The sequence below is a fragment of the Nerophis lumbriciformis genome, linkage group LG30 (genome assembly GCF_033978685.3).
Source record: "Nerophis lumbriciformis linkage group LG30, RoL_Nlum_v2.1, whole genome shotgun sequence".
In the NCBI taxonomy this organism is placed as follows: Eukaryota; Metazoa; Chordata; class Actinopteri; order Syngnathiformes; family Syngnathidae; genus Nerophis; species Nerophis lumbriciformis.
In genome coordinates this window covers 9,836,039-9,862,984 of record NC_084577.2, presented here as the reverse complement: position 1 = coordinate 9,862,984, position 26,946 = coordinate 9,836,039, and the positions used below count along the sequence as shown (strand labels likewise).

The 26,946-nt window shown below is 40.6% G+C and overlaps 1 protein-coding gene across 5 annotated transcripts in view; it reads left to right on the top strand.

Annotated features, from left to right (window-relative positions):
* Positions 1-26,946, top strand: part of nlrx1 (NLR family member X1) — a 48,446-nt gene that overhangs the window by 7,831 nt on the left and 13,669 nt on the right. For 2 of the 5 annotated variants that reach the window (XM_061925515.1, XM_061925516.1), the window contains exons 3-8: positions 7,022-7,134; positions 10,942-11,332; positions 13,923-14,154; positions 16,425-17,592; positions 18,954-19,137; positions 23,688-23,783. In XM_061925515.1, the coding sequence (XP_061781499.1) occupies positions 7,022-7,134; positions 10,942-11,332; positions 13,923-14,154; positions 16,425-17,592; positions 18,954-19,137; positions 23,688-23,783 (2,184 nt within the window). Of the gene's footprint in view, positions 1-7,021; positions 7,135-7,763; positions 7,901-7,965; positions 8,019-10,941; positions 11,333-13,922; positions 14,155-16,424; positions 17,593-18,953; positions 19,138-23,687; positions 23,784-26,946 lie in introns of those variants that run through there. The other 3 variants (XM_061925517.1, XM_061925518.1, XM_061925519.1) reach the window with 3 other exon arrangements.

Here is a 26,946-nt window from a genome sequence, read left to right as displayed (position 1 = left end):
CGGCTGATCCCAGCTCCCTAATCAACTCACCTGCCTGCCATCAACTCATCACATGCAGCCTATATATGTTTGGACTTCACTCAGCGCGATGTGATGCTGGATGAGGTTCGTGCGGTCTGGCAGGGGGGAGAACACGTCAGCAAAATGCTGCTGCAAATTGGCCACATCTGCTTTCTGTGACAGTGTAAGATGATTATCACAGCGGAGAGGGAAGTGCCGGGGGAAGGGGGAACATCCGGACCCAGCTCCTCGCTCTCCGCTATCGCCGTTACCATGGAGACAGGCTCCGCTTCCCTCCAACCTTTTAGGAGGTTGAGGTGGTATATTTGGTTTTCCCCGCCCCGGTCAGACCGCCTGACCTCGTAATCCACGTCACCTACTCATCGTGTGACCACAAAGGGTCCTTGCCACTTTGCAGGTAATTTGTAGCTGGACGTTGGGAGTAATACAAGTACTTTAACTCCCGGTGAGAATTGTCTGAGTTGCGTCCCCTTGTTATACAGGCGCTGCTGACGTTCTTGGGCTCGGGGCAAATTCTCACGTGACAAGTGCCCCAATGTGTGGAGTTTTGCTCTCAAGTACATGACGTATTGAATTTCATTTTTACTGGGGCTTGGACCTTCCTCCCAGCTTTCTTTAACTAGGTCCAGCACCCCACGCGGCTTTCTGCCGAACAACAACTCAAATGGGGAAAACCCTGTAGAGGACTGAGGAACCTCCCGCACTGCAAATAACAGGGGATCCAACCATTTATGCCAATTTGGTTTGTCCTTGTGTACAAACTTCCGGATCATGGATTTCAATGTTCTATTCAGCCGCTCTACCAACCCGTCGGTCTGCGGGTGGTAGACGCTGGTCCGAATGGATTTGACCCCCAATAATCCGTACAGCTCCTTTAACGTGCGTGACATAAAGGACGTGCCTGGTCAGTCAGAATCTCTTTCGGGATTCTGACTCGGGAGATGACCTGAAACAGTGCTTGCGCAACACTCTTTGCAGAGATGGAGCGCAGCGGCACTGCTTCGGGATAGCGCGTTGCGTAGTCCACCAGGACTAGCGCAAAACGATATCCCTGGGGGCTCGGGTGAAATGGTCCGACGAGGTCCATGCCAATTCGCTCAAACGGGACCTCTATGAGTGGTAATGGGCGCAAAGGGGCCCTAGGGGTGGCCGCTGGGTTGACTAGTTGACAGTCCGGGCAAGCCGCGCACCAGCGGCGCACGTCTGCCCGGATGCCTGGCCAATAGAATCGGACCATTACCCGGTTGAGTGTTTTATCATACCCCATGTGACAGGCCATCTGGTTAAAATGCGCCACCTGGAAAATCATTTCCCAACGGCTTTTTGGCACCAACAACTGGGTGATTTCCTCCCCTGTCTGAGTGTCACGACTCACTCTGTATAATCTGTCTCTAATTAATGCAAAGTGAGGGAACCTCCGCGCTATCCCCGGGCAAACCCGCTGCCCATCAATTGTTATCACTTGGTCCCAGGTCGCGCACACAGTGTCATCTCAGACTGCTCGAGTGAAAAATCATCCATGGGGCGCCATTGGGGAACCCTCTTGCGAAGCCCCGGCTGGCTCCTCTTCCCCCTCCCCCCTGGCAGCGTCGGATACCCTCGCGTCGCCGCTGAGAACAGCACGGCTATCCCCTTTTCCTACCGGTCGTGAACGCACCTCGGCGCACTGCTTCATTAACCCGTTAAACCCCGGCCAATTTGTTCCCAAGATTACCTGGTGTGATAGGCGCAAATTTACAGCCACCCCCACATTATGCTTTTCCCCCTTGAAACAAAATTCCACCGGCACCATAGGATAGTCGTGAATATCCCCATGCACACATTTAACCATCAACCGTGTTGCCTTTTTCAATGCCCCAGGTCGAACCAGGTTTTGGTGAATTATGGACTGCTCGCAGCCCGAATCCAGCATCGCCCGGTGTATACTCCCTTGTATCCTTACCGGTACATAGTATGTCTCCCCTGGCCCGGGGGAGGGCACCGGAGGGTCGACAACCCGGATCCCCTGCCCTACTTCCATGGATGGATATTCTCTCTGTAGGTGTCCGGGCCGCCCACACCTCCAGCACGCCTGCCCAGGCATTCGAGGAGCACTTTGCGGGGGACACACAGTGTCAGCAGCGGCCGGGACCTGAGGGGAAGAAAGCACAACGGGGTTGTTCCGTGGCCGTGGCCAAGGCTGGGCTCCCTCGGTCAGCGGCGCACGCATCCTGCACGGCGCCGGGCTTGGACACTCCGCTGCTTCCACGGCCTTCTCCTCCATCCTCCTTTCACGGTGGACACCCAGGTGGTCCTCTGCCAACGCCACCGCTGCTGCCAGCTCCTGAAGCCGATGGTAGCAGACCCGCGCAGACGTCCGCGCTGGTATTGCTTAAAAAAATTGTTCCACAGTTATTCGTTCCATAATGTCACTGACCTCTCCCAGTAGCAGCCAGCGCGCCGCCGCGTCCGTCAGCTGCTGTCCCAGGGCGAAAGGCCGCTCCTCCTCGCCCAGCCGTAGTGTCCGTAACCGGCGCCTGTGGTCCTCTTTCAAGCCTCCCGTCCGGTCCAGTACCACTATCCTCGTGTACCGGTACTTCACCTGGGACGCTGGTGGCAAGCTGAGTGCTGCTCGCTGCGCTTCTCCCGCCAGCAGCGGCAACAGCCGTACCGCCCACTCCTCTTCTGGCCACACGTATGCTTTTGCCGTCACCTCGAACATGTCGATGAAGGTTTGCGAGTCTTCCATCTCCGCAATCCGGTGCATCTTCACGGACGCCAATGTTGGCGCTGACGCTGCGGGTGTCCCTGCTGCGGACCGCTCCACCAGCGCTCGCAGCACTTGGCTCTGCTGCGCAATTTGCTCCTGCATGGCCTCCATCTGCCGATGGCTCGACGGCTATGAGCTGCCCGTGTGCCTCTATTGGGCTCGTTGTCGACATTGTCCTTTTCCCTTTCAATTGGGCGCCAGATGTGGAAGTCGCTTCCTAGCAGCTCCACTGGAGACACGGCACAAGAGCCAAGCGTGCAGGTTTTAACAAGGTTTTAATGATCAATTGTTTTAAATCAAAGTTCTCTCCAGCAGAACGCAACCTTCCAGTCGCGTCCGTATCCTCCCTCTCCTGCTCACTGTTAAAGACAACAGATTATTAGATTACCACGTACCACCTCTGAAATCTAATCACCTGCCAGCTGTGTCTCGCCGTCAGCACATGCCCCTCCCCTATCCGATGGTGCTCCGCCCTCGACACCATTGACAGAGGCGGTGACCTTTGCTCCTGCGGGCGCGCTGAGCACACTCTCCCTCTACAAGGATATTAAGCAGCCTTCTAACCGCCCAACTCAACTACTCTTAGCACCACCTCGATCGCAAACGTCCTCTTCATTGCTGCAGAATTAGGGACATCAGTATCCTTATACTCCTTGAAATCTCTGCAGTTTTTGACATCGTTTCTCCATCCATTTTGCTCAACCGTTTATCTCAACAAGCAGTACAGCGATTTGCTGCTTCCACCCATACCTTTTCACTCCCGCATGTGACATTGCAGATTCGAATCCCATGTTGCTGGTGGTTGTATGCAAGACGAATGGCTAATAGGAGTCATCATAGGACTGCACAGGAATCCCAGCGCCGACTTGGCTTTCTACAAATCTGATTGGGATTGATCAGCTCTGCTAATAATTTGCATAAGTTAGTCATCTTGTCATAAATAAGCTGTTTGACATAGCTTATTATGTTAGCTGTGTGAAATATCTCTAGACTAAATATGACAGCTAAAACACAAGCCATCTAAGATATACTAATATGTCTTATCTTAAGAATGCAATGCAATACTGGAGCTTTACAAAGGGGTAAAAATTAAGTTGCAGTGGGGAGTGCATGCGATATGTTAAAACTGTAGCATCCCAAAACAGACACTGAGACATCCACGTAACTCATTGACCGTACTTTACATGACCAAACACAGCGCACATAAATTCCTTGCTTTCCAGTTGTCACTGTCCCATCAAGGTATGCCCAGTGTGCCTTCACTGACCTCGGAATTTAAAAACACCTAAATGAATAACATTACTGATCCCCAACTGGTAACGGACCAGTCTCTCACTGCTGCTATTGTCCATGGGTCACGGATAACTCTAGGGCTGCAGCTAACGATTATTTTTCTATCGATTAATCTAGGGACGGCGTGGCGCAGTGGAAGAGTGGCCGTGCGCGACCCGAGGGTCCCTGGTTCAATCCCCACCTAGTACCAACCTCGTCATGTCCGTTGTGTCCTGAGCAAGACACTTCACCCTTGCTCCTGATGGGTGCTGGTTAGCGCCTTGCATGGCAGCTCCCTCCATCAGTGTGTGAATGTGTGTGTGAATGGGTAAATGTGGAAGTAGTGTCAAAGCGCTTTGAGTACCTTGAAGGTAGAAAAGCGCTATACAAGTACAACCCATATAGATTATTTTTTTCGATTAATCGGTTAATCTATAGATTATTTTTTCGATTAATCTATAGATTATTTTTCCTTTTACCGATTTTTTTTTTATTTAAAATGAAGAGGAAAAAATAAATGTAGGCCAGTTTTTTCAAAAGGCATGGCTTTTATTTACAAAAAAAAAAGTATGGCCACTCAGTCAACATTGACAACAACATGACAAAATATTCTGTAACAATGTAAACATTTAAAACTTTTAACATTTAACAAAATTAAAAGTAGCTTATTTGCTTTTTAATGTGCAAATATAAAAGTAAACATCCAGTGCAAATCTTAATATTCTGGAATAGTATAAGCATTTCAAAAGTAAAAGTATTGCTTATTTTGCTTTAAAATGTGCAAAAATAAAGATAAACATCCAATACAAAAAAGTGCAAAACGGAAATATTCTGTAACAAGTGTAAACATTTCAACAAAAGTAAAAGTATTGCTTATTTGCTAAAATGTGCAAAAATAAAGCTAAACATCCAATACAAAAAAGTGTACAGTGTAAACATTTCAACAAAAGTAAAAGTATTGCTTATTTTGCTTAATAACACAACAATGATAGTATGATTAAAGTGAAAGTTAATTGTTCGTTTGTACATAGTATATGTAACTGTTAATGTTGTAAAAGGTATTTGCACAACTAATTAACGTTAGCGTTTGTGACACGTCTTGTGCCGTGGGGTTCTTTCAGGACCGACAGACTGAACGCCAGACGGCTTTGCCAGGTTTACAATCTTTTAATTTTACACAAAGTCTTTTCTCTTCCAACTGCGCGGATCGCGCACCTGGGCACGATAGCGGCGTCGCTCCCGGCGCGCCCCGCCTCGCCGCTCGCTCGCCGCTCGCTCGCCGCCGCCGCCGCCTCTCCACAGCGTTAAAGAGGAGCGCGTCTTTGTAAACACTGAACAGGCACGCCAAACGCGCCTCTCAGAGCGAAACGGTGCTTTAGTTTATGAATTTACAACGCAGATACAAATGACACATTCATGTTTTTGTGTAATAATGACAACGTATACGCACGCAGACGATTGACTTGTTGATGGTGATGGCAAGAACGCTGTCGGGGGTTTTCTTTTCAAATGTTCGTTCATAGCCGTTGTGCTGCTATGATAGGCCATTTCCGCTCGACACAGTGTGCATACAACAACATTATTAGGCCGTTTATTGAAATACTCCCACACTTTTGACGACTTTTGGCGTGCTTTTTTCCCCTCGCTCGCATCGTCTGCTTTGCGCTCCGCCATGACAGTAAAGTAGTGTGACGTAAATATGCGACGCGCCGACGCACAAAAACGGCGTCGACGTATTTACGTAACCGATGACGTCGACTACGTCGACGCGTCGTTTCAGCCTTAGATAACTCCTGCAGTAATGACTAAATAATTGACGTTTGTTGCCAAAACAGATGACACTTTCAAGTGTTGACTCACAAACAAGCCTGATGTGAAACACTTAACTCTTCTGCAGCGCTGAGAAGGAAGTCATCCAGCTAGACTACACAGCGGTTCCACTGTATGTAATCCAGGACCCTCTCTATATGGAGTTGAGAACTGTCTGAGGAATTGGAGTGGCCTAAAAGCAGAACTTTGTACTTCCACAGTTCTTGGCCAGTAGAGAAAGCAGTTTTTTTGGTGTTTGTTCTGCTCGTCGGTTGCCAAACATCAACCAAACAGCATTTAACTGAACCAACAGGATACAGCAACGTGTTAGCAATCGGTAGTCATCTTTGCGGATGATCATTCTACTTTATTAAGACTACTGGATCTGCCTACAAGGCTGATGTATGGCTCTCAATCAATCAATCAATCAATGTTTATTTATATAGCCCTAAACCACAAGTGTCTCAAAGGGCTGCACAAGCCACAACGACATCCTCGGTACAGAGCCCACATAAGGGCAAGGAAAAACTCACCGCAGTGGGACGTCGATGTGAATGACTATGAGAAACCTTGGAGAGGACCGCATATGTGGGTAACCATATATACAGTATCTGGTTTTACAATATTTGTCGAACTGTGGTCTGATTTTTTTTTTAAATGCTTAATTTACGCAAAATGCTACAGATTGTATTACAAATTATAATACTGACATCTATTTAAGATTTTCAACCAAATAATTATACAATATTTGTAAAAAAAATATATTATATTGCCGTGTATTTTATTTGTTTACATTGTAGTTGTAGTGGTTGGTTTTAACAAGTCTTGAGAAAATATTAAATTTTACCAACAAAATTCCATGACAGCCCTGAACAAGTTTAATTTAATAATGGGTGATAACCGTTGGTGAGTTCATAAATGTCAGTGCCTTTGAGGCTTGCTCCAACCTGCAAGCAAGCGGTGACAGCTTAAAGCATACCAAATCATACTTACTGAATGTGACCTTTCTAGTTGCGTGAGTGGAGTATGCCTTAATGAGCAGGAGCAACTAAAAATCCAAAGAAAAGACTGAGTGCAAAATGTTAAGCTAATCATGAGTTGTTTGTAATGTGTTGTCATTTGGCAGACACATAGTGATTTTCTACTAAACTGACATGAATGTTTTCTTAGACAGGTGAGTCATCTGGTTGGATTTTGGAAGTGGAAGAGGAGAGCAGGTGTTTGTCTCTGCTCATGCACACGATTTAACTACAGGAATGTTGTCTCTACTACACCAGAACCAGGTAAACAGCTCATTGGGAAAATGTATTTTCAGCATATAAACAGTATCCACTCCATATTTTTATTTTTATTTTACAAAGTGATTGTTCATGTAGGGATACGTTGTTTTGTTTAGTTTTTTATGAATGAGATGAAAGATAATGAATCAGGTATTTTTAAAGGTGTATAATAAAGCGTACACAAACCTCTTCACGCTGCATTTGTGCACTCCAAACTGATTAGCAATAACTCTGTATTCTGCAGAACAGGTAAAATAGTCCAGAACATTGCAAACTTCATCTGGAACAGTATTGACCGTGGCACGTAACAACGGTCTTTTCCTTCGTATTTAAAACTCCTTCCATTAATCGATAGAGGCTTATGAATGTACTCCGAGACATTCAAAAGTTGTGTTTCCACGATTCTTCGTCCGAAAATTCCTTTGAAAAAACTCCTCCGCCGGTGTCGGTCTGTCTTCGCTTCGGACCTGCATCTGCCCCGATACATTCTTGGTAGTAGCGTCATTTTTGTAGCGCAATCCAATATCATGTCTTGATACTGTCTGTTATTTAACATCAACATAGCAATTACAGACATAATATTTGTAATCTGTGCACTTAAAACAAGTTGTAAGGATCCGCAGATGGCTAGTGTGACGCCATAGGTCAACCGGAACAGGAATTCATTTACCACGCTAAAATGAAATAAGCGCCCCCCAGTGTACAGGAGGCACTGGCGTATGACCAATAGTCACATTAGAGAAAGTGCATGGACACTTGGACTTTACACGTAGGTACTATTTGAGAAATCACACTAATTTAGTGCATGGAAACATAGTGAGTAACATCCTAAGCTCAGTGGACTCTTCTGTCTGAGAATGTCCTGTTTGAAGCCTCACAATGATAAGGTACTATTGATTAATTGTTAGGCGTTGTCTTGGTCTAATGTTACAGTATGATGAAGACGACTGTTGGAATCCCAGTTCTAATTAAACTAGGATATTAATTGAGCCATTCATTAATCAAATATATTTTATCAATTCATCAATTCGTCGTTGAAGAATAGCAAGATGTGACAAAAAAGTAAAGAAAAATAAAACAATTGTACATGTACATTTTAAAGTTAGAGAAGGTCCAATTCAGTTCAAGTGTAAATGTTTCTGCATTTTAGGTTTTTCCTAAAATATACTCCCAAAAGACTGACTTATTGTGAGTAGTCTATATACAACACCTGGAAAACATTATTGAATCACCAGACTTGTAGGATGTTCATTCAGTTGTTTAATTTTGTCGGGAAAAAAAGCAGATATCAGACATGACACAATTTTAAATATAACTTTCTTGCTTTAGGAAACCCTAAAACAAATCAAGAATAGAAATTGTGGTAGTCAGTAACAGTTTCGTTTTTACCCAACTGCACAATTTAATAACTGTACCCATTCGGCATCCATTGCAGCTGGTCACCCAGAAGGGGGGTTCCCACATCTGCGGCCCCTTCCCAAGGTTTTGTCTTTTCCCATCTCATGCTTTTGGAGTTTTTCCTTGCCCTGATGTGGGCCCTTGTGATTAAGGGCTATAAAAATAAACTGTGAGTGAGTGAGTGAGTGAGTGAGTGAGTGATTTTTAGATGAAGCAGAGTGAAAAAATTATGAAATCAGTCAAATCTGAGGAACATAATAGCGACTCACCCTGTAAGTTTGCATTTCCACAGCTAACACCTGCATCAGATTAAATATGTTAATTAGTGTACGGTTAAAAAGGAGTGTTGACAATTGGGAGGGCTGTTGCATGAGGTGGATTGTGAAGTGAAGTGAATTATATTTATATAGCGCTTTTTCTCAAGTGACTCAAAGCGCTTTACATTGTACAACCCAATATCTAAGTTACATTTAAACCAGTGTGGGTGGCACTGGGAGCAGTTGGGTAAAGTGTCTTGCCCAAGGACACAAGGGCAGTGACTAGGATGGCGGAAGCTGGGATTGAACCTGCAACCCTCAAGTTGCTAGCACGGCCGCTCTACCAACCGAGCTAGACCGTGAGTGTCATGAATCATGGCTCCAACACGGGAGATTTCAATTGAAACAAAGGACAGTATTGTTAATTTTTCCTAGGAGGTAAATTATCACAAAATGTTGCAAAATATGTGGATTGTTCACAGTCAAATGTGTCTAAAATATGGACCAAATACAAACAACATGGAAAGGTTGTAAGCATACTGGTAGACCAAGGAAAACATCAAAACGTCATGACAGAAAACGTAAAGCCATATGTTTTGAAAACAGAAAATGCAAAGCAAAACAAATTAAGGACAAATGGGCGGAAACTGGAGTCACCGTCTGAGACCGAACTGTAAAAAAGCATCTCAAATGGGATTCAAATACAGAAAAGCTAAACGAAAGCAGCCATTATCACCTAAACAGAAGATAAAAAAACTCATATTCAGTTATGAATCGCGACTCTGCATTGGACAAAGTGATGATGCTGGAACTTTTATTTGGAGCTGTTCCAATGAGATTTATGGAGATGACTGCCTGAAGAAACATGCAAATTTCCACAGTCATTGATGATATGAGGCTGCATGTCAGGTAATAGCTCTAGGGAGATAGCTGCCATTACATCATCAATAAGATCACATAATTGTCAAGATGATGATGCATCGCCATAGAGCAAAAACTATAAAAACGTTACTTGAAGAAAGATACATAAAGTCAATATCCATCCATCCATCCATTTTCTACCGCTTATTCCCTTTGGAGTTGCGGGGGGCGCTGGAGCCTATCTCATGGCCTGCAAATTGTCCGGATCTCAATCCAATTGAAAATCTGTGGTGGAAATTGAATAAAATGGTCCATGACAAGACTCCAACCAGCAGAGCTGATCTGACAACAGAAAGATTTATGAAGAGTACTGTTTGTCATTTGTTAAGTCTATGCCTCAGAGACTGGAAGTTGTCAGAAAAGCCAGAGGTGGTGCAACAAAGTACTAGTGGTGATTTGGAGAGATATTTTGTCTGTTTTCTAGGATTCCATCATGTTTTCCTCAGAATTGAGTGATTTCATATTTTTTTGCTTGATCTAAATATGAATCTGTTACTGATTACCACAATTTATTTTCTTAATTTATTTTAGTTTTCCTTATAGGCAGAAATTTCCTGTTCAAATTGATTGTTTTATTTTATGTCTGTTATCTGTTTTTTCTCTACAAAATGAAACAATTGAAAACATCCTCCAAAACTGGTGTTTCCATATTTTTTCTAGAAGTTGTGTAAAAAATGTTCAGTTTGTATACTCTGCGATATAGAGTAAAATGCTTACCATTTTGATTGTATTTTGCTTTGCATTACACTGAGAGGGTTTTATTTGACTAATGTCTTTATCTCTTGAACCTCTTCTTCGTACATCACTCTTCCCATGTTTGCAACTTTGAGCTATGGGCAATGTTCAAAAACACTTTTCTTTGACAGAGGTTGGAGTACGGAATGGGCTGGATCACACTGCAAAACTTTACATTACTGCTGAGATCTCAATTATTCCCTCTTTTACTGAGCTTTTTCTCATGAGAAGCATGTAGAATTTGCAACTAAAAGTGCATTACTCTTAAGAATATTTTGTTATGGAGCATCACTGGCTACCTCTGAATGCCTTGTGATTTGTCACACTTTATATGCTTAAATCAGAGATAGTTTACCCTTTATCTTCTACATTTTTGTTTTATGACTACTGCTAAGGTACGTTTGTTGACTACAGACGGAAATAAAGCTTCCTTTGCTATAAAAGAGATGCCTTATTTAATATAATAACATAATAAATGCATTTTATTGTCTTACTGTAGATCAGATTGAGATTCACAAGAGAAAGCTGCTTCTATGGTTCAGCCACCTACCACAGGAGGAAAAGCAGTTTGGGGGTTACTTCAGCCCAGAGACAATGCATGTAGATCCACTGATCCTGGAGAAGAATCCTGAGGAGAGAGCAGGACTCCTCGGCTCCCCCCTCAAAATCCAGGCTTCCTCCGGCAACTCTGTGGTTGTGGAGCAGCTCTTTGAGTTCAATGAAGACCAGAGCGAGAACAGAGGAATCAATGTGCTGTTGTATGGTGCTGTGGGTACAGGAAAAAGCACAATTGTCCGAAAGCTTGTGCTTGATTGGTGCGCTGGGACCACACTAACACACTTTAAGCTGCTGATTCCGTTCTCCTGTGAGGATCTTGGTGAGCTTACGAAGTAAGATTTTTTTAAATGTTTTGTAGTGCTTTTGTTGGTTTTCTCTTCAGGAATAAGTTATTGACATCGACATAAACACGCGCACACCTGCACAGCATAGCTAATTATAATGCACAAAAAGGCTCATTATGTCATCTCATTTATATACTGTACTTTAAAAATGTTCTTTTAGTCAGACTATATTTTCGATATTCTGGATGGATTTTTTACCTGACATGTTTCGACTGTCATCTGCAGTTTTGACTGTCTAGGTCTGCTTACGATGAGGTGGCGACTTGGTCAGGGTGTACCCTGCCTTCCGCCCAAGTGCAGCTGACATAAGCTAATTTTGTAAATGTGACCATTTGGAGACAGCGATAACATGCTGTTTGGTTAATACGTTCAATTAGATAAGGCTATTGGTTTGTTTAATAACAGGGCAATACATAGACCTGTTCAATTTGAAATGTATCCTTAAATGACTTGTTGTGGACCGCTGCTTCATAAAAGATCAAATCAAAATCCAATCAACTTGACTTTCTTAGAGGGAGACACAGATTTGTGATCATGGTGACGTCTCCCTATAGAGTATAATAATAATAATAATGTCTTATATTTATATAGCGCTTTTCTAGTCCCTCAAAGTGCCTTACAGTGAGAACTGAGAATAAATCAAACATATAGTCGAGGCCTGTTGCTGGTTTGTTTCAGTGTGATCAGCTGTAGTGATAACAAGCAAATTCAAAAGGTCAGTTAGCCTAATTTCTGTAATCAAAGTACTCCTCAATTAATGTAGTGTAAAATGAAAACAATGTTGGCCACGTATTTGGTAACATTTTAAATGTAATTAGATATTTTGCTTTTGGGAAAAGCTTGATTTTGAAATGTATGCTGGACCTTAAAAGTGTAGACTGGAGGCTCAAGTGTGCAACACATTGGCAGCGTCCTTCTGGTAAAGTAAAACGATCATGCCCCACCCTAATGCTCACATACTACCTGGTATTAACCAGGTAGCATGTGAGCTACCTAAGTAATACCATGCAGGGGAACATGGCAGGTAGCCTTCCAGCCTTCTTTGGAATTTATTCTATTTCGCATTTTTACTTCATCACATGTTGTAACTTGTCTATTGTTTTTTAGAAGACTCAAAGAGCAGGCAGACTGACTGGGTTTTGGTTTTCCCAACAAATAAATGTCAACATAAACATTCAACACAACACTTAATCCTAATTTTCATAAAATGAACTCAAAAGATCGAAAACTTTTTCTATGAAACAAAAGGCCTGTTTCTCTCAAAATATTGTTGACAAATCTGTGTAACCCAGTGTTAATGAGTAGTAGTAGAGACATCTGCTTTAATAATCGGTTTGGATTTCCAAACAATTTCTACACAAACTGTCAGAAACCATCTTTGGGAGCATCATCTGCATGCTCATCATTCTCATCAGGGTCTAGACCGGGCTGTAGTTTGTCTTCCTAACTAACTTCAGTGGAAAAATGCTCACATTCAATGACGCCTGGCACTTTTAGAGGTGTTTTCTTCATTGATGAATCCCAGTTTTCATTGTTCAGCGCAGATAGTAGACAGAATGTATGGCCTTGTGTGTGTGAGCAGTTTGCTGTAGTCAACATTGTGGATCGTGTCCTATGGTGGCAATGGTTTTTGCGAATGTTATAAACAAAAAATGTATTTTAACGAGATTGCATCTTTAATGCACAGAGATGACGTGATGAGATTCGGAGGTCGATTGTTGTACCATTCATCTATGACCATACCTCATGTTACAGCATAATAATGCAAGGCTCCATGTTGCAAGGATCTGTAAACAATTCCTGGAAGCTTAAACTCTTGCAAGTTCTTCCATGGCCAGCTGCCAATTTTTTTTAAACATTTGAAAGAATTGCAAATTTTTTGTACATAGAAAATATTAAATATTTGACTGAAAAATGGAAGCAAAAACAAAAGTTGTTTTATTTTTGTTCAGTGTATGCAACATGTTTTATTTTGTATTTAGCTTCAGACATTTAATTTTTTATATTACTAAAGTCAACCAAAGGTGACAAAAATTATTACTTTACTTTAAAAATAACATATCGGTTGTAAGTACTGTACATCGAATGATGAAATGTATAATTTATGCTGAACATTAAATGAAAAAAGAAGTGAGTATTAGTTTACAATGTATCAGTTTTGCATTCATGGATTCTCTGACCCTATAATTGAATGATTAAAATGTTGGATTTGTCAGCTGTACAGTACATGTTATGTGTGTTAACCCACGCTTCCGTCAGTCTACCCCAGGGCAGCTGTGGCTATGAAAGTAGCTTACCACCACCATGTGTGAATGATTGATGGGTTCTACATGTAAAGCGACTTTGGGTACTTAGAAAAGCGCTATATAAATCCCAGTTATTATTATGGTATGGTATATTATTTTTACAAATATTAATTTTCAGGATGAAAAGCTTCAAGTGCCAATGGGGTTTAGTGTTTGGCCAAGGAGAGTTTGATAGTGCAGCAGAAGAAGTGGGGATTGAACATGTAACCTTCAGGTTAATAGACGACCGCTCTACTTGACGGTTTTCATTTTGTTGCTTTTGTCTTTCCCAGGGTTGCATCTTTGAGAGACCTTGTGACTAGGAAGTACCTCCATTTGAAAAAACACCCTCTGCTCAGTGGGGAGGGAAATCAGGCTAAGGATGTTCTCTTCCTATTTAATGGGATGGAAAAGATGAAACTTGACTTCCGGATTGGATCCACAGAGCTATGCAGTGACCCAAATGAGGCTCTGTCTGCAAGTGCAGTTGTGGTCAACCTTCTCCGCAAGTACCTGCTCCCCGAGGTAACATTGTGTCAAATACTATACTGACCCACGTATATGACAATGTTCTTTCCCTGGAAACAAATCTCAAAAATAGATTCTTATATCCAGCGGTCTAGAGATTTATGCATCCAAACAAGCAGGTTCTTGGTCAACTTCCAAAGGGAGTCAAGCGTTTCATCCTGTCACTCAGATAGGTGATCTGGAGAGAGAATACACTTGAAGTTTTTAGCAAACAACACAGGAGTTACGTCAATTTTAAGATGATGGTCATCGACTCTAGCACCTGATTATTTAATTATATTTTGAGATGTAAGATGTACAGTTGTGCCCATAAGTTTACATACCCTAGCAACATTTTTAATTTCTTGGCCATTTTCTCAGAGAATATGAATGATGTCACGAAAAAATGTATTTCACTCATGGCTAGTGGTATGGTAAATACATTATTATCAGTAATTTTCAAACAATTGAATCGTAATCAGAACAGAAACTACCCAAATGACTGATCAAAAGTTAACATATCCTCGAGGTTTTGGTCTGATAACATAAGTTGACACACATAAGTTTAATTGGTTACTAAAGGTAACCATCCTCGTATTTCATCTTTTTTTTATGTAATCAATGTTGCGTATAAAACATCAGTCAGCTCCTGACAAACCCCGGCATGTTTCATCCAGTGCTGCATTCCAAGTCATGGTAAAAGCTAAATAATCATCAAAACATCTGCGGAAAAAGGTTTTTGAACTGTACAAAACAGGAGAAGTGTTTAAAAAGATATATCAAGACAATTGTTTGGGTAGCAAAGAAAAGCCTACAAATAACTATAGCTTACATACAGGACTATAAAAGAAAACGGTGTGGCTGTTTCAGGATGCACAATAAGTAGGCCTTTGAAGAAAAACGGGCTGCATGGTCGAATCACCAGAAAAAAGCTATTACTGTGCCAATGACACATAGCAAACCCCTTACAATATGTCAAACAGCACAGAAACAAGCCTAAAAACATCTGTAACAAAGTTATTTGGAGTGATGGGACCAAATTTTGAACTTATTGACAACAACCATAAACATTTGGAGAAGAGTCAATGTTGAAAGGTACACCATTTGGATCTGTGAGCTACAAAGGCACAAATTATTGACAAGATGAATACAGAGTGTTATAATAAAATATTGGAAGAAAATTTGCACTAAACTGCGCATGGGATAAGCTTGCAGCAGAAAGAAGTGACGGTTTTGGATTGATCTTAGTCTCCTGACATTGATATGTTTAACCACTCTGGAGAGATCTCAATAGAATTGGTACAGTACTTATAGGTTTTTTTTCAAGAAAAAAAAGGCATCTTGATTCTATCCATCCATCCATCCATCTTCTTCTGGTCAGATAAGCGGCAGAAAAGGGTCAAAGGTCAAATAGGCGGCTTCCTGCCTAAGCATGGAAGCCCAGACTTCCCTCTCCCCAGCTACTTCATCCAGTTCCTCCCTTAGGATCTTGAGACGTTCCCAGGACACCTGGGAAACATAGTCTCCCCATTGTCCTGGGTCTTCCACATGGCTTCCTACCGGCCGACATGCCATAAACACCTCCCCAGGGAAGCGTCCGGGGGGCATCCTAACCAGAAGTCCTAACCACCCCATCAGGTTTCTCTCGATGTGGAAGAGCAGCGAGTTTACTCGAGCTCGTCTCCAGTGACCCAACTTCTCACCCTATCTCTAAGGGAGAGCCCCGCCACCTTACGGAGGAAACTCCTTTCGGCCACTTGTACCCGCGATCTTGTCCTTTTGGTAAAAACCCAAAACACATGACCTTAGGTGAGGGTAGAAACGTAGATCGATCTATACATTTACAGCTTTGCCTTCCAGCTCAGCTCCCTTTTCACCATTTCAGACCAACGTAGAGTCTGCATCACTGCCAACGACGCACCGATCCTCCTGTCAATCTCACAATCCACTCTTCTTTCACTCATGAACAAGACTCTAAGGTGTTTGAACTCCTCCATTTGGGGCAGGATCTCATCCCAACCCAGAGATGGCACTCAACCCTTTTCCGTCCGAGATTGAGGTTGATTTTTTTTCACAAATGTTGTCATTGTTTCCAAATACAAATCTGTTTACCGCGGCATCCTATATTTGGGTCAATTTGGTGTATACAAAGTGCTGAACACTATGTAAAAGTGTTACGAAGAAATTAAGCATTCGTTTTATTTCATTTAATTCTTTCAGAAGGTATATTTCATCAAGTTTTGTTGAATCACCATGATTTAATCATCTGTTTGTTGTATGTTTCTCAGGCAAATATCCTGGTGACCACCAGGCTGTCTGCCTTGGACCGCATCCCTCCAAAATATGTTAATCGCTATGCACAGATTTGTGGTTTCAATGACCCAAACCGCCAGCGTGCCTACTTCACCAGCCGCCTGCTGCAGCAAAGTGGGGAATCCGCAAAAACACTTGAAGCTCAGGCTCTTGTAGAGCTGCTTTATCTCAACCTTCAGAGGGAGAGCCAGTTGGCTGCAGCCTGTTTTCTGCCCTCCTACTGCTGGCTCACGTGTGCCACTTTACACTTCTTGCATTTCACGGACGCTATGGCACCCATTCGCACTCTGACTGGCATATACTCCAGTTTCCTTAGGCTCAATTTTGGAGGAGAAGTACTGGGCAAAACAACAGGGACAGTCGGGCCGAATCAGGATCAACAAAATTCCTTGATGTTGTATGTTGTCCGGACAGTTGGCAAACTTGCTTATGATGGCGTAACATACAAACGCACTTCATTCTCAGAAAAGGAGCTGGAGCAATGGATAGGAGGAAAGACCAAAACGGACGAGGAGTTACGTCAGCTGGCTGTATTCAGAACTGACGTGCTTGACTTCTTCCTGGCTCCCTGTGTTGAAAGTTGCAAACATTTACCAGCAGAGCTTAGTGAACAAGATGAGAGGCGATACGTGTTTGCTGTTCCCGCCATGCAAGAATACCTGGCAGCACTCTATGTGGTTCTAGGGGAGAATAAGTCTGCTCTGGAGAAGCTGACCAAGCAGGTGTCTGTGGCAATTGGTCAGGCAACTGAGGATGTCAGTGCCATTGTGAATATATTTTCCAAGTTCATCCCTCTCAGAATATTTGCTGTCTTTAATCTACTTAAGCTTTTTCCAAAACTTTATGAGAAAATCAAAACAAAAAACAAGAGCAACATTGCGAGGACAATGGCCGCTGAGATGTTCCGCAAGGAGGATAGCCACAATGAAGATGTTCTTGATCAAGTGGAGCAAAGCCTCCTGGGAGTACATGGCCCACCATCACAACAGCAGAGTGAGGCTCAGCCGTTTGAGCTCTACCCAATCTTTATGGGTGGACTGTTGCATTATGGTAACCGGGTCCTTCTTCAGCAAATTGGATGTCACATTAAGAGTTCCACTGTGGCTCAGATCACACAAGCTCTTCGGAATTACCTTGTCAGAGGTAAAATGTTTTATACTTTCACTGCGTTTGTCTAATTTCAAGCTACAATGTCCATTTCATGTCTTGTATTTTTTTGTTCGAAAGTAGTTGTAGAAATTGATCAGCTAATTTCCAGAACAGCCTTTGACTACCAGTAGTCCGGGTTGTTCATATATCCTGTTTGGAAACACCTGGCCTCTTTGGTGAAATATAAACGGACAAAGACAAGTGCATAAGACAAAAGCAATGTGCTGCAATTATTCAGTAGCGATAGGGCTACAAGCTGGAACTATTAATGCCATTTGGCTTCAATTGGGCAATAAGAAACTTCCATGTACCGTACTACAAATAAAAGAAAAATGTAGACTGTGTTTGACCGCTAACTAGAAAAAATAGTATTGGATGAAATGCAATAAATATATTGTATTTTTCGGACTATAAGTCGCTCCGGAGTATAAGTCGCACCGGCCGAAAATGCATAATAAAGAAGGAAAAAAACATATATAAGTCGCACTTATATATGCGACTTATATATGTCGCATATATAAGTCGCATTTTTGTGGGAAATTTATGTGATAAAACCCAACACCAAGAATAGACATTTAAAAGGCAATTTAAAATAAATAAAGAATAGTGAACAACAGGCTGAATAAGTGTACGTTATATGACGCATAAATAACCAACTGAGAACGTGCCTGGTTTGTTAACGTAACATATTATGGCAAGAGTCATTCAAATAACTATAACATATAGAACATGCTATACGTTTACCAAACAATCTGTCACTCCTAATCGCTAAATCTTATACGTCTAGTGTCTTACGTGAATGAGCTAAATAATATTATTTGATATTTTACGGTAATGTGTTAATGATTTCTCACATAAGTTGCTCCTGAGTATAAGTCGCACCCCCGGCCAAACTATGAAAAAAACTGCGACTTATAGTCCGAATAATACGGTAGTAGGATGTCTGCTTTTAATACAGTATTGTGTCTACTATGTAATGATTACTATTGTGAATTGTCATGCTGAATTCAATTCCATTGTACTCAACATTAATCAATCCTTATTATACTGTAACTTCTATTTAATTTCTGATGTTTAGAAATGTGCAGTAGTTTGCAATAAACTAACAACAAAATAATTCAAATGCTCAATACATCAAACGGTTAGTGTTTTTTACCTTTTAAAAGTTTGTACATTTTTGAAAGTGCATGTATTTTACAATGGTTGTTTAATAATTGTGAATGCAGCTGTAGCCTTTTATGCCTCCCACATCATTATTGTCGATCAATGAACACTCCAGCCACACAATTTAAGAGAACAAGCTAATCTAATCTGAAAACCTTAAACTAACAAAATGCATTTTTTCTGAATGTTAGAAATCAACAAACCACAGCCACCAGAGGAGTTGATGGATCTGTTGGTCCTTCTGTATGAATTTCAAAATCCCAGACTGACTGCAGAGGTCCTGGCTTCAATCAGAACTATTTGCCTCCACAATATACGCATGACCTCACTCAAATGCTTTGTGTTGGGTTCTGTGCTCTCGTGTGCCCCTTCGAGGTAAGCTATGGCTTGTGCTTTTACAACCAACCATTCAGTTCAAGTTCAGACGATATTTACCCCTACAGCTATCTAATATACTGTATGATGGCGATATTGTTAGCACTTCTGCCTAATAGCAAGAAGGTCTGCGTTTCGATTCCAACATGGACCACTCTTAACATCTGACTTCGGGCCTTTCTGTGTTGTGTTGGCATATCCTTGCATGGGTTTTTTCCAGGTTTACCTTACACCTTAAATAAATTGTAGGGCCTACCCCAAAAAATGTAATGTTGATTTCCAATCAGCCTTACTGACCAAGGGGTTAACACAATATAAGATTTGGATTTGTTCATTTATTGTAGTGTTGGAAGAGTCCAATTGTCATACTGTAAGCAGTACTATAACACCAGTATTCTAATGCCTCACATGACACAGAAACCCCACATCCTATTTCATCAAATCAAAGATCTGTTTTTCCCACAGTCATGTCCAGTTCCCCTTGAAACGATCCCCATTGTAAATAGTGTTTAGTTTCAAATTGTACAAACTTTTATTATTTAATTATTTTTTATTTTGTGTTGGTTTACAGTATTTAACTACTACAAGTGTATAAACTTTGCAAAAACATAGAAAAAAGGTTGAACAATTTTCAGTGCATAAAGGTAACCAAATTATTGTCAACCGTCAGGGTAGTTCTGTCAATTATTGTTTAGTGTCGTGAGGCAGGAACCCAACATGCAAGGCAGATAAATTGCAAAAAATTTGAGAGTTTATTCCACAGCAGCAGATAAGGCAAATTGACAAAAAGTACCACTGAAAAGTAAAGCACACGGCTTGAAAAAGAATACAAAGTACAACAAAGGTGAAAAGGCCTTGTGACTGCTTCAGTACACGGTTCATATTTTGCCGCTGCTTAAGATCCATTCAAAATGTGTGGTTTTAATAGAGTTGCAGTCAGTTCGGAATCAAAATAGGTTGTAAAATGCCAGTATAATCAAAAAAATAACAGGGCGTATGATATTTAACAGCAAACTTAATTTATAAGCCGCACCCACTAAATTTTAGAACAAAAAAATATTTCTATATATCAGCCGCACCAGACTATAAGCTGGAGATATGTACCTTGTGAAATTAGTTATTTACGCACAAACATTTTGTAAATGTGTATTTACATATCTTAATTGTTTCCAAACGGCGCCTGTCACACGACAGTAAAACAGCTGATCCAACAAAGCAGAAGTCTTCGTCATGGACCCACAAGCTGCGCAAGCTCGCTCTCCAATCAGCTAAACAGACTCAATAAGTCCACAATGACGTTTTGGTGAATTTACGAAACTGAAACAATACAAAAAGAATGCCATTGTAAGTTATTAACACTAACAAATACACTTATAAACGTGTTAGCATATTAGCTAATGCAAACGACACCAGCTTCATTACATTACCGTAGCACACACAAATATGCATAAAAACACTCTTAAAGACATCACACATGGGGCGGTTTAGTAAGTAAAAATAGTTTTAGTTGTACTGTAAAACTTACAAACGTTGCTTGGAGTAATAAACGAAGACTCCATACGAGTAGAAAAGCTATTGATGGCTTGAAGACCGAACGGCAACTGTACATACGGTAGGTTCATAGCTCAGTCTAAACAGAAGGGCAATGCAGCGACTGCAGCACCTGCAGTGAGGAAACACGTCCAAAAAATGGCGCCATAGCACAAACAATAACACACCTATTCAATCAATGTGTTTGCTTGTGTTGTTTCTTTTAACTATTATATTTTACATCAATGCTTAGTAAAAAAGTAGCGTCCTATAGTCCGAATTTTACGATAATCCAGAACCAGATCGTTAACCCCCTCAGTCAGCAATAAAACAGCTGACCTCATCCACTGCTCTGGTAGAGTAATGGAGTACTCCTCTGCCTTTCATGCCAAATAACGTGATATAGATTTTCGGCAATGTCAGTTTCACAATGTGCACTAAGCTTAATGAGGTGACTGATGCTGTATTTATACTCGTTTAAGCTGCAACCAGAACTCAAGAGCTGGATGATGGAGCCAAGAAAAAAAATGCTTAAAACAAAAATAGAAAAATAACAAGTCCCCCCTTTTCTGTATACCATTGTGTTACATTATATTGTCATCTTCTTCCTTACTTACAAGGTGACAAAAAAACATTACAAAACCTGCCATATCATATAATACAAACCATACATTAAAACATATTTTATTATATATATTAACATATATATATATATATATATTAACATATATATATATATATATATATATATATATATATATATATAAAAGTACGGTGGAAGAGGGGTTAGTGCGTCTGCCTCACAAAATACGAAGGTCCTGGGTTCGATCCTGCGCTCGGGATCTTTCTGTGTGGAGTTTGCATGTCCTCCCCGTGACTGCATGGGTTCCCCCCGGGTACTCCGGCTTCCTCCCACTTCCAAAGACATGCACCTGGGGATAGGTTGATTGGCAACACTAAATTGGCCCTAGTGTGTGAATGTGAGTGTGAATGTTATCTGTGTTGGCCCTGCGATGAGGTGGCGACTTGTCCGGGGTGTACCCCGCCTTCCGCCCGATTGTAGCTGAGATAGGCTCCAGCGCCCCTCGCGACCCCGAAGGGGATAAGCGGTAGAAAATGGATGAATGTATATATATATATATATATATATATATATATATATATATATATATATATATATATATGTATGTATGTATATACAGTATATATATATTTATATATGTATATGTATGTATGTATGTATATGTATGTTGATTTCTGTAGCAAAACCATCAGGTCATGCATTTATTGTGATTTATAGTAATTTTCAAAAATTCAATGCATCACACATCATGTGGTTAAAATGCAGCTCTTTGTAATTATACATTTGGCCAGTAGATGGTTTCTTGTGCTAAAGCATGCATGAAGTTTTGAGAAATTCTCAAACCATTTGGCTCAAGTGGTTCAGTGTCACATGAAGTTTCACCTGACTATCACGACTAGAAAAACAAAACAGAGAGGAGGGAGTAAGAACGCCACGTTGTGTTCCCTAATTTAATTGTACATAAATGAAGGTATGTGTTGCTGAGCCCGACCTGGACATAATCTGGACTGAACATAAATGCTTATTTTGAAAATTTAATTTTGTTCATAGATTATATACAATATATTGTTGTGTTCCTTAATTTTGAGTTTACATAAATGAAGGTGTGTGTTGCTGGACATAATCTGGATGGACCTGGTTTTAAGAACTCTTTAAACAATCTAATTTCATTGACAACCTGGTCTGGTGAAGATAATGTCCTTTAGTTTTTTGTTTTTTAAAAAAAATAAAATTGAGTAAAATTAACTGTTAAAGGTTAGTACTATTAGTGGACCAGCATGTGTGCTTCACAGACTATCCCTTGCAGACGGTATCAATATATATTGTAGGAAAACAGAATAATAACAACAGAAGGAAATATCCCCTTTGTGTGAATGATTGAGAATGAGTGTAAATGGGGGAGGGAGGGTTTTGGGGTTGGTGCACTAATTGTAAGTGTATCTTGTGTTTTTTATGTTGATTTAATAAATTAAAAAAAGAAGGCCTCGTATAACAATACATAAAACATACAATTAACACTGGGGTCCGACCTGTGATTTACAGAAGTGAGGCCTTCCTAAGTCCTACCCTTTTGGGCATTTTTTTAACGTAATTTATGTAAGTTAGCGGTTGCTGGAGCTTATTTACTTCAGATGCAGTCAGTAATCATTTGTTCAACTTCTATAGTTATAGAAGTGATGATTCCCGGGCGCGGCACCGCTGCTGCCCACTGCTCCCCTCACCTCCCAGGGGGTGATCAAGGGGATGGGTCAAATACAGAGGACAAATTTCCCCACACCTGGTGTGTGTGTGACAATCATTGGTACTTTAACTTTAACTTATACTAATGGTGTTCCTCAAAGTTCCATGTCAGGTTCTCTCTTTTTTTATCATTTGGGCTATTCGACTGGTGACCTGCGACTTAGGTTAAAAAAACTTGCGAGTGACTCACATTTTTCCAGCAGATTCTTAAAAACACTAGAGTGGTATCATGGAGATGATTTTTGACTAGCATTTTACACAACTGTAACTCTGACAAAATAAAAATATCAAAATCCTAAATATACAAAATAAGACAGTGAAAGGAGAAGTTCGGCCCCCAGTCCTTAGCTACCTTGAAATGTGGCCCACAAAACAATTTAGTTGAATATCTCTGGCACAAGTATTACGGTGAAAACATATATATCTATGTTTCTGGAGCTAAATTTGTCCAAGAACACAATTGTTGTTGTGCATTTTTATTTTTTTTTTAGACAAAAATCATATTCACATAATTTTTTATTATATTCATATAACAAAAACATTGTTATATGAATACATATGTGTCATAAGTGAATTGTTATTTATAAAGGCTATTGTACCTAACATTGTAGTTGTTTTATTTATGGATATTATGGCAATTTTTTTTAAATGTATTTTAATTATTAATATTTTAATATCTTTGGTGTTTTATTTACAGTTATCAACTGGAAGAGTTGGATCTCTCCTCCTGTCTCCTAACTAAGGACATGCTCAAAATGTTGTGGCCTGCCTTTAAACATACTAGGAACCTCAAGTAAGACATACACCTTTTATTTTATTTTTCTGTTGTTTGCGGTGAAGGTCTTGATTTAGCTGGTTGAGAAGTATTTGTGCATGCACACTAACTCGAGGTGCATGATAAGTGGAATTATGATTCATTAAAAAAACGTTCCATCTCATTCATCACAACTACACAGTCCGATTGTGATCGATTCAATGCCCTGAGAATGAGAACATCCATAGACAAAAACATGGCGTCGATTGTATGAGCCTGCTTCATTGCTATTTGAGTCAAATGTTTTGCAAACATTCCGTGAGGAGGGGAAAAAAACGCCCATCTTCAACACATTAAATCTCATCAGCCACATGAAACGTCAGCCTCGCTACGACGATGTTTTAAGTCTACAAAGACTCTTGACTGCTAAAGAAGCTGCCCCAAAGCCAGCCCCAAAGAAAGGCCCAGGGTTTGAAAAGTGCAAAGAATTTAGCCACAGACATCAGGGAAATGATGCCGCTGGACAACCAGCTCTTTACATTGTTGGAGATACTGGCTTTTTCTGGACAAATCTACAGATAGTTTGTCAAATCCACCGTTTAGACTTGGACTTAGACTTAGACTTCCTTTTTATTGTCATTCAAATTTGAACTTTACAGTACAGATAGTTTGATTACTTACAGGTGTGCACAAACTACAGTTTTATTACAATTTTAAAAATCATAGATATACCGGTAAGTAAGTTATTGATTATTGGTCTCCGTCTTGAGAAGCAGGAAGTCATCGGTTTTGGCTTGAAAATAAATTGTACATCCCTAATACAGTACTAATTTTTGCTTACTCAGTAAAATAATTGGTGCTCAATTTTAGTACCGGTACTACAGTAGGGAATGGATTAATATGGCCCCATTCTTGGGTAGATCGTGCGTTAGAGGAAGATGGGGATTAATCATTTTGCAATGCTGTCTGCTGAAGCCGATGGAAAGCGCCACTCTACATAGCAACTGACATTGTGGTCAAAGTTGGAATTGCCACAAAACACATTTTAGGATATTCAACACTCAACTGCCGTCTGGCAGCTTAAGTGGATAGTGCACCCTCCAAATTTGTCACGTTTAATGTGTCAGGTAATCCGCAACAAATGGAGCCATATGAATCCTCTTCCTACTGTACAAACGATATTATTTCATAAATTGATATTGTCAAAGAAACATGAAAATGTGCACCATGTGGATTGAATTGTCTGGCAATACAAAAAGAGCATTTCATGTAACTACAGTTCCATGCATCCTGGATGACTGCAAAAGGTCATGCTTCAAGGAATCTCAGTCCCACACGTGCTCAGGTCGAGTACCTGCAGAATCTTGCAGGGACACAAGCTTGTGAGTGACTGAACGCCCCCACGGTAGTCAAGGATTCGTAGGACCAAAGTTACATATAGGACATTACATCCCAAGGACATAACTTTAAGCAGTGGATACATATGCCAACATTGCCACAAGGAATCTGGGCAATTAAAAATAACGTTGAGTAGGAGTGGTTGACCTCTACAAGGGCCCATTGCTAATAGATGGTGGGTGGCAATGATGTAAGGCTAATGAGTGATTCCCATGAAGATTCTGAATAGTAACCATATGGAATGGTTGCCCACCAAGTCAAACCCGTAAGTGCCTCGGTCACGTGGTTGCGCGTTAAATCACGATTTATTGTACTGTGTCAAATGTATGAGAGAACACTTTAACTGAGATGGACTACATATAGGGCCTGGTTTACTTATTGTTTCCTTGTATTAAAACGCATGCAAACTTTATAGCGCACGCAAAGTTGATCTACTAAACCTGTGTGCAGAGGAATGCGTCTCGTCTTTTAAATGAGCAAAATAGAGAGTGCAATTCATTTAGCGTGTCTTGTCTTCATGTACAGTATATGCAGAATATATGCTGATTATCAGTCACGCACAAATTGCTGTGAGAAAGGAGGGGATCACGCTGAAAAGACAGATCCATTTGTGTGTGTGTCAACATGTTTGGACGGTAAGAAATAAAAATTCTAGACATATTGTCTGTTCAGCAATTACATTTTATAGTTGCTAGATGACTTAAACGGGAACTGCACTTCTTTTGGAGTGTTGCCTATAATTCACAATCCTTATGTAGGACAAGAACACATATGTTTTTCTTTTTTTATGCATTGTAACTAGTAGATACATTCGAGCAAAAGTCTGCTTACAATGGAGCCTACGAGAGTCGCTCTATTCTGCCTATAAAGCCCTTAAAACATTGATTTATGTTTTATATACATGCTGTAAGTATATATGTAATGTAGTAAAAGGGACATTTTTAATAAAGTCCCTTGATTATTTACCTCTTTTGCAAATTTTAAGCATCATTTCAAAAATGTATCACAATGTTCGCTTTTTTTCCACAACATCACTGATTACTACTCACTGCAGACTTCATGAGAGCCAACAAACATAATAAAACATCTCTTACTGTATGATGTCTGCTGTCACTAGGATGTCGACTGATTATGTAATGGCCGTTTAGATGAAGAATGACTCTTAATCCTTACAAAGAAAAGGGGGGTGGAACCAAGCGTCTGTGTCTTTCTCGCCATTACAGGGTCTAAATTGGCAATCAAGTGTACCAACTTGTCGGATTACGTCCTCATCCTTCTACTATCTATGTGAGAGGCATGATTTATGATTTAGAATAAACTTTCACAAGCGTCGAGGCGAGGAAGCAGCTCACCAGTCGATGATGTAAACATTGGAACACAAGCTAGTGATCACGGTGTTGCTATAAGAAGTTTGTATGCGTTAGCGCTTATAATAACATTATCACTAATACTTGGTTAATATTCAAATCACAGACTGTAAATGGAGTTGGCGGTTTTTGGACCGTTATTTATTGGGTTTTATGGGCGTAATGAAGGACCTCCCATTGCTCCATTGTAAGTGGACTGTTATTTACGTTTATTTATGAATTAGAATGCATTTTTTTTAAAATACATCTGTTGTCCTGGGTTTCATAATAATTGTGAACGATAGGCAAAATAAAATAAAAATAAAAAAAAGTGCAGCTCCCCTTTAAGGGGCTGATTATTACAAATTAAATTAATTTGTTTTGGTGTCCATTATTTTTATATAAGAAATATATTATCAATGTATCACCTATATAAAAAAAATTCTTGAAATATACAT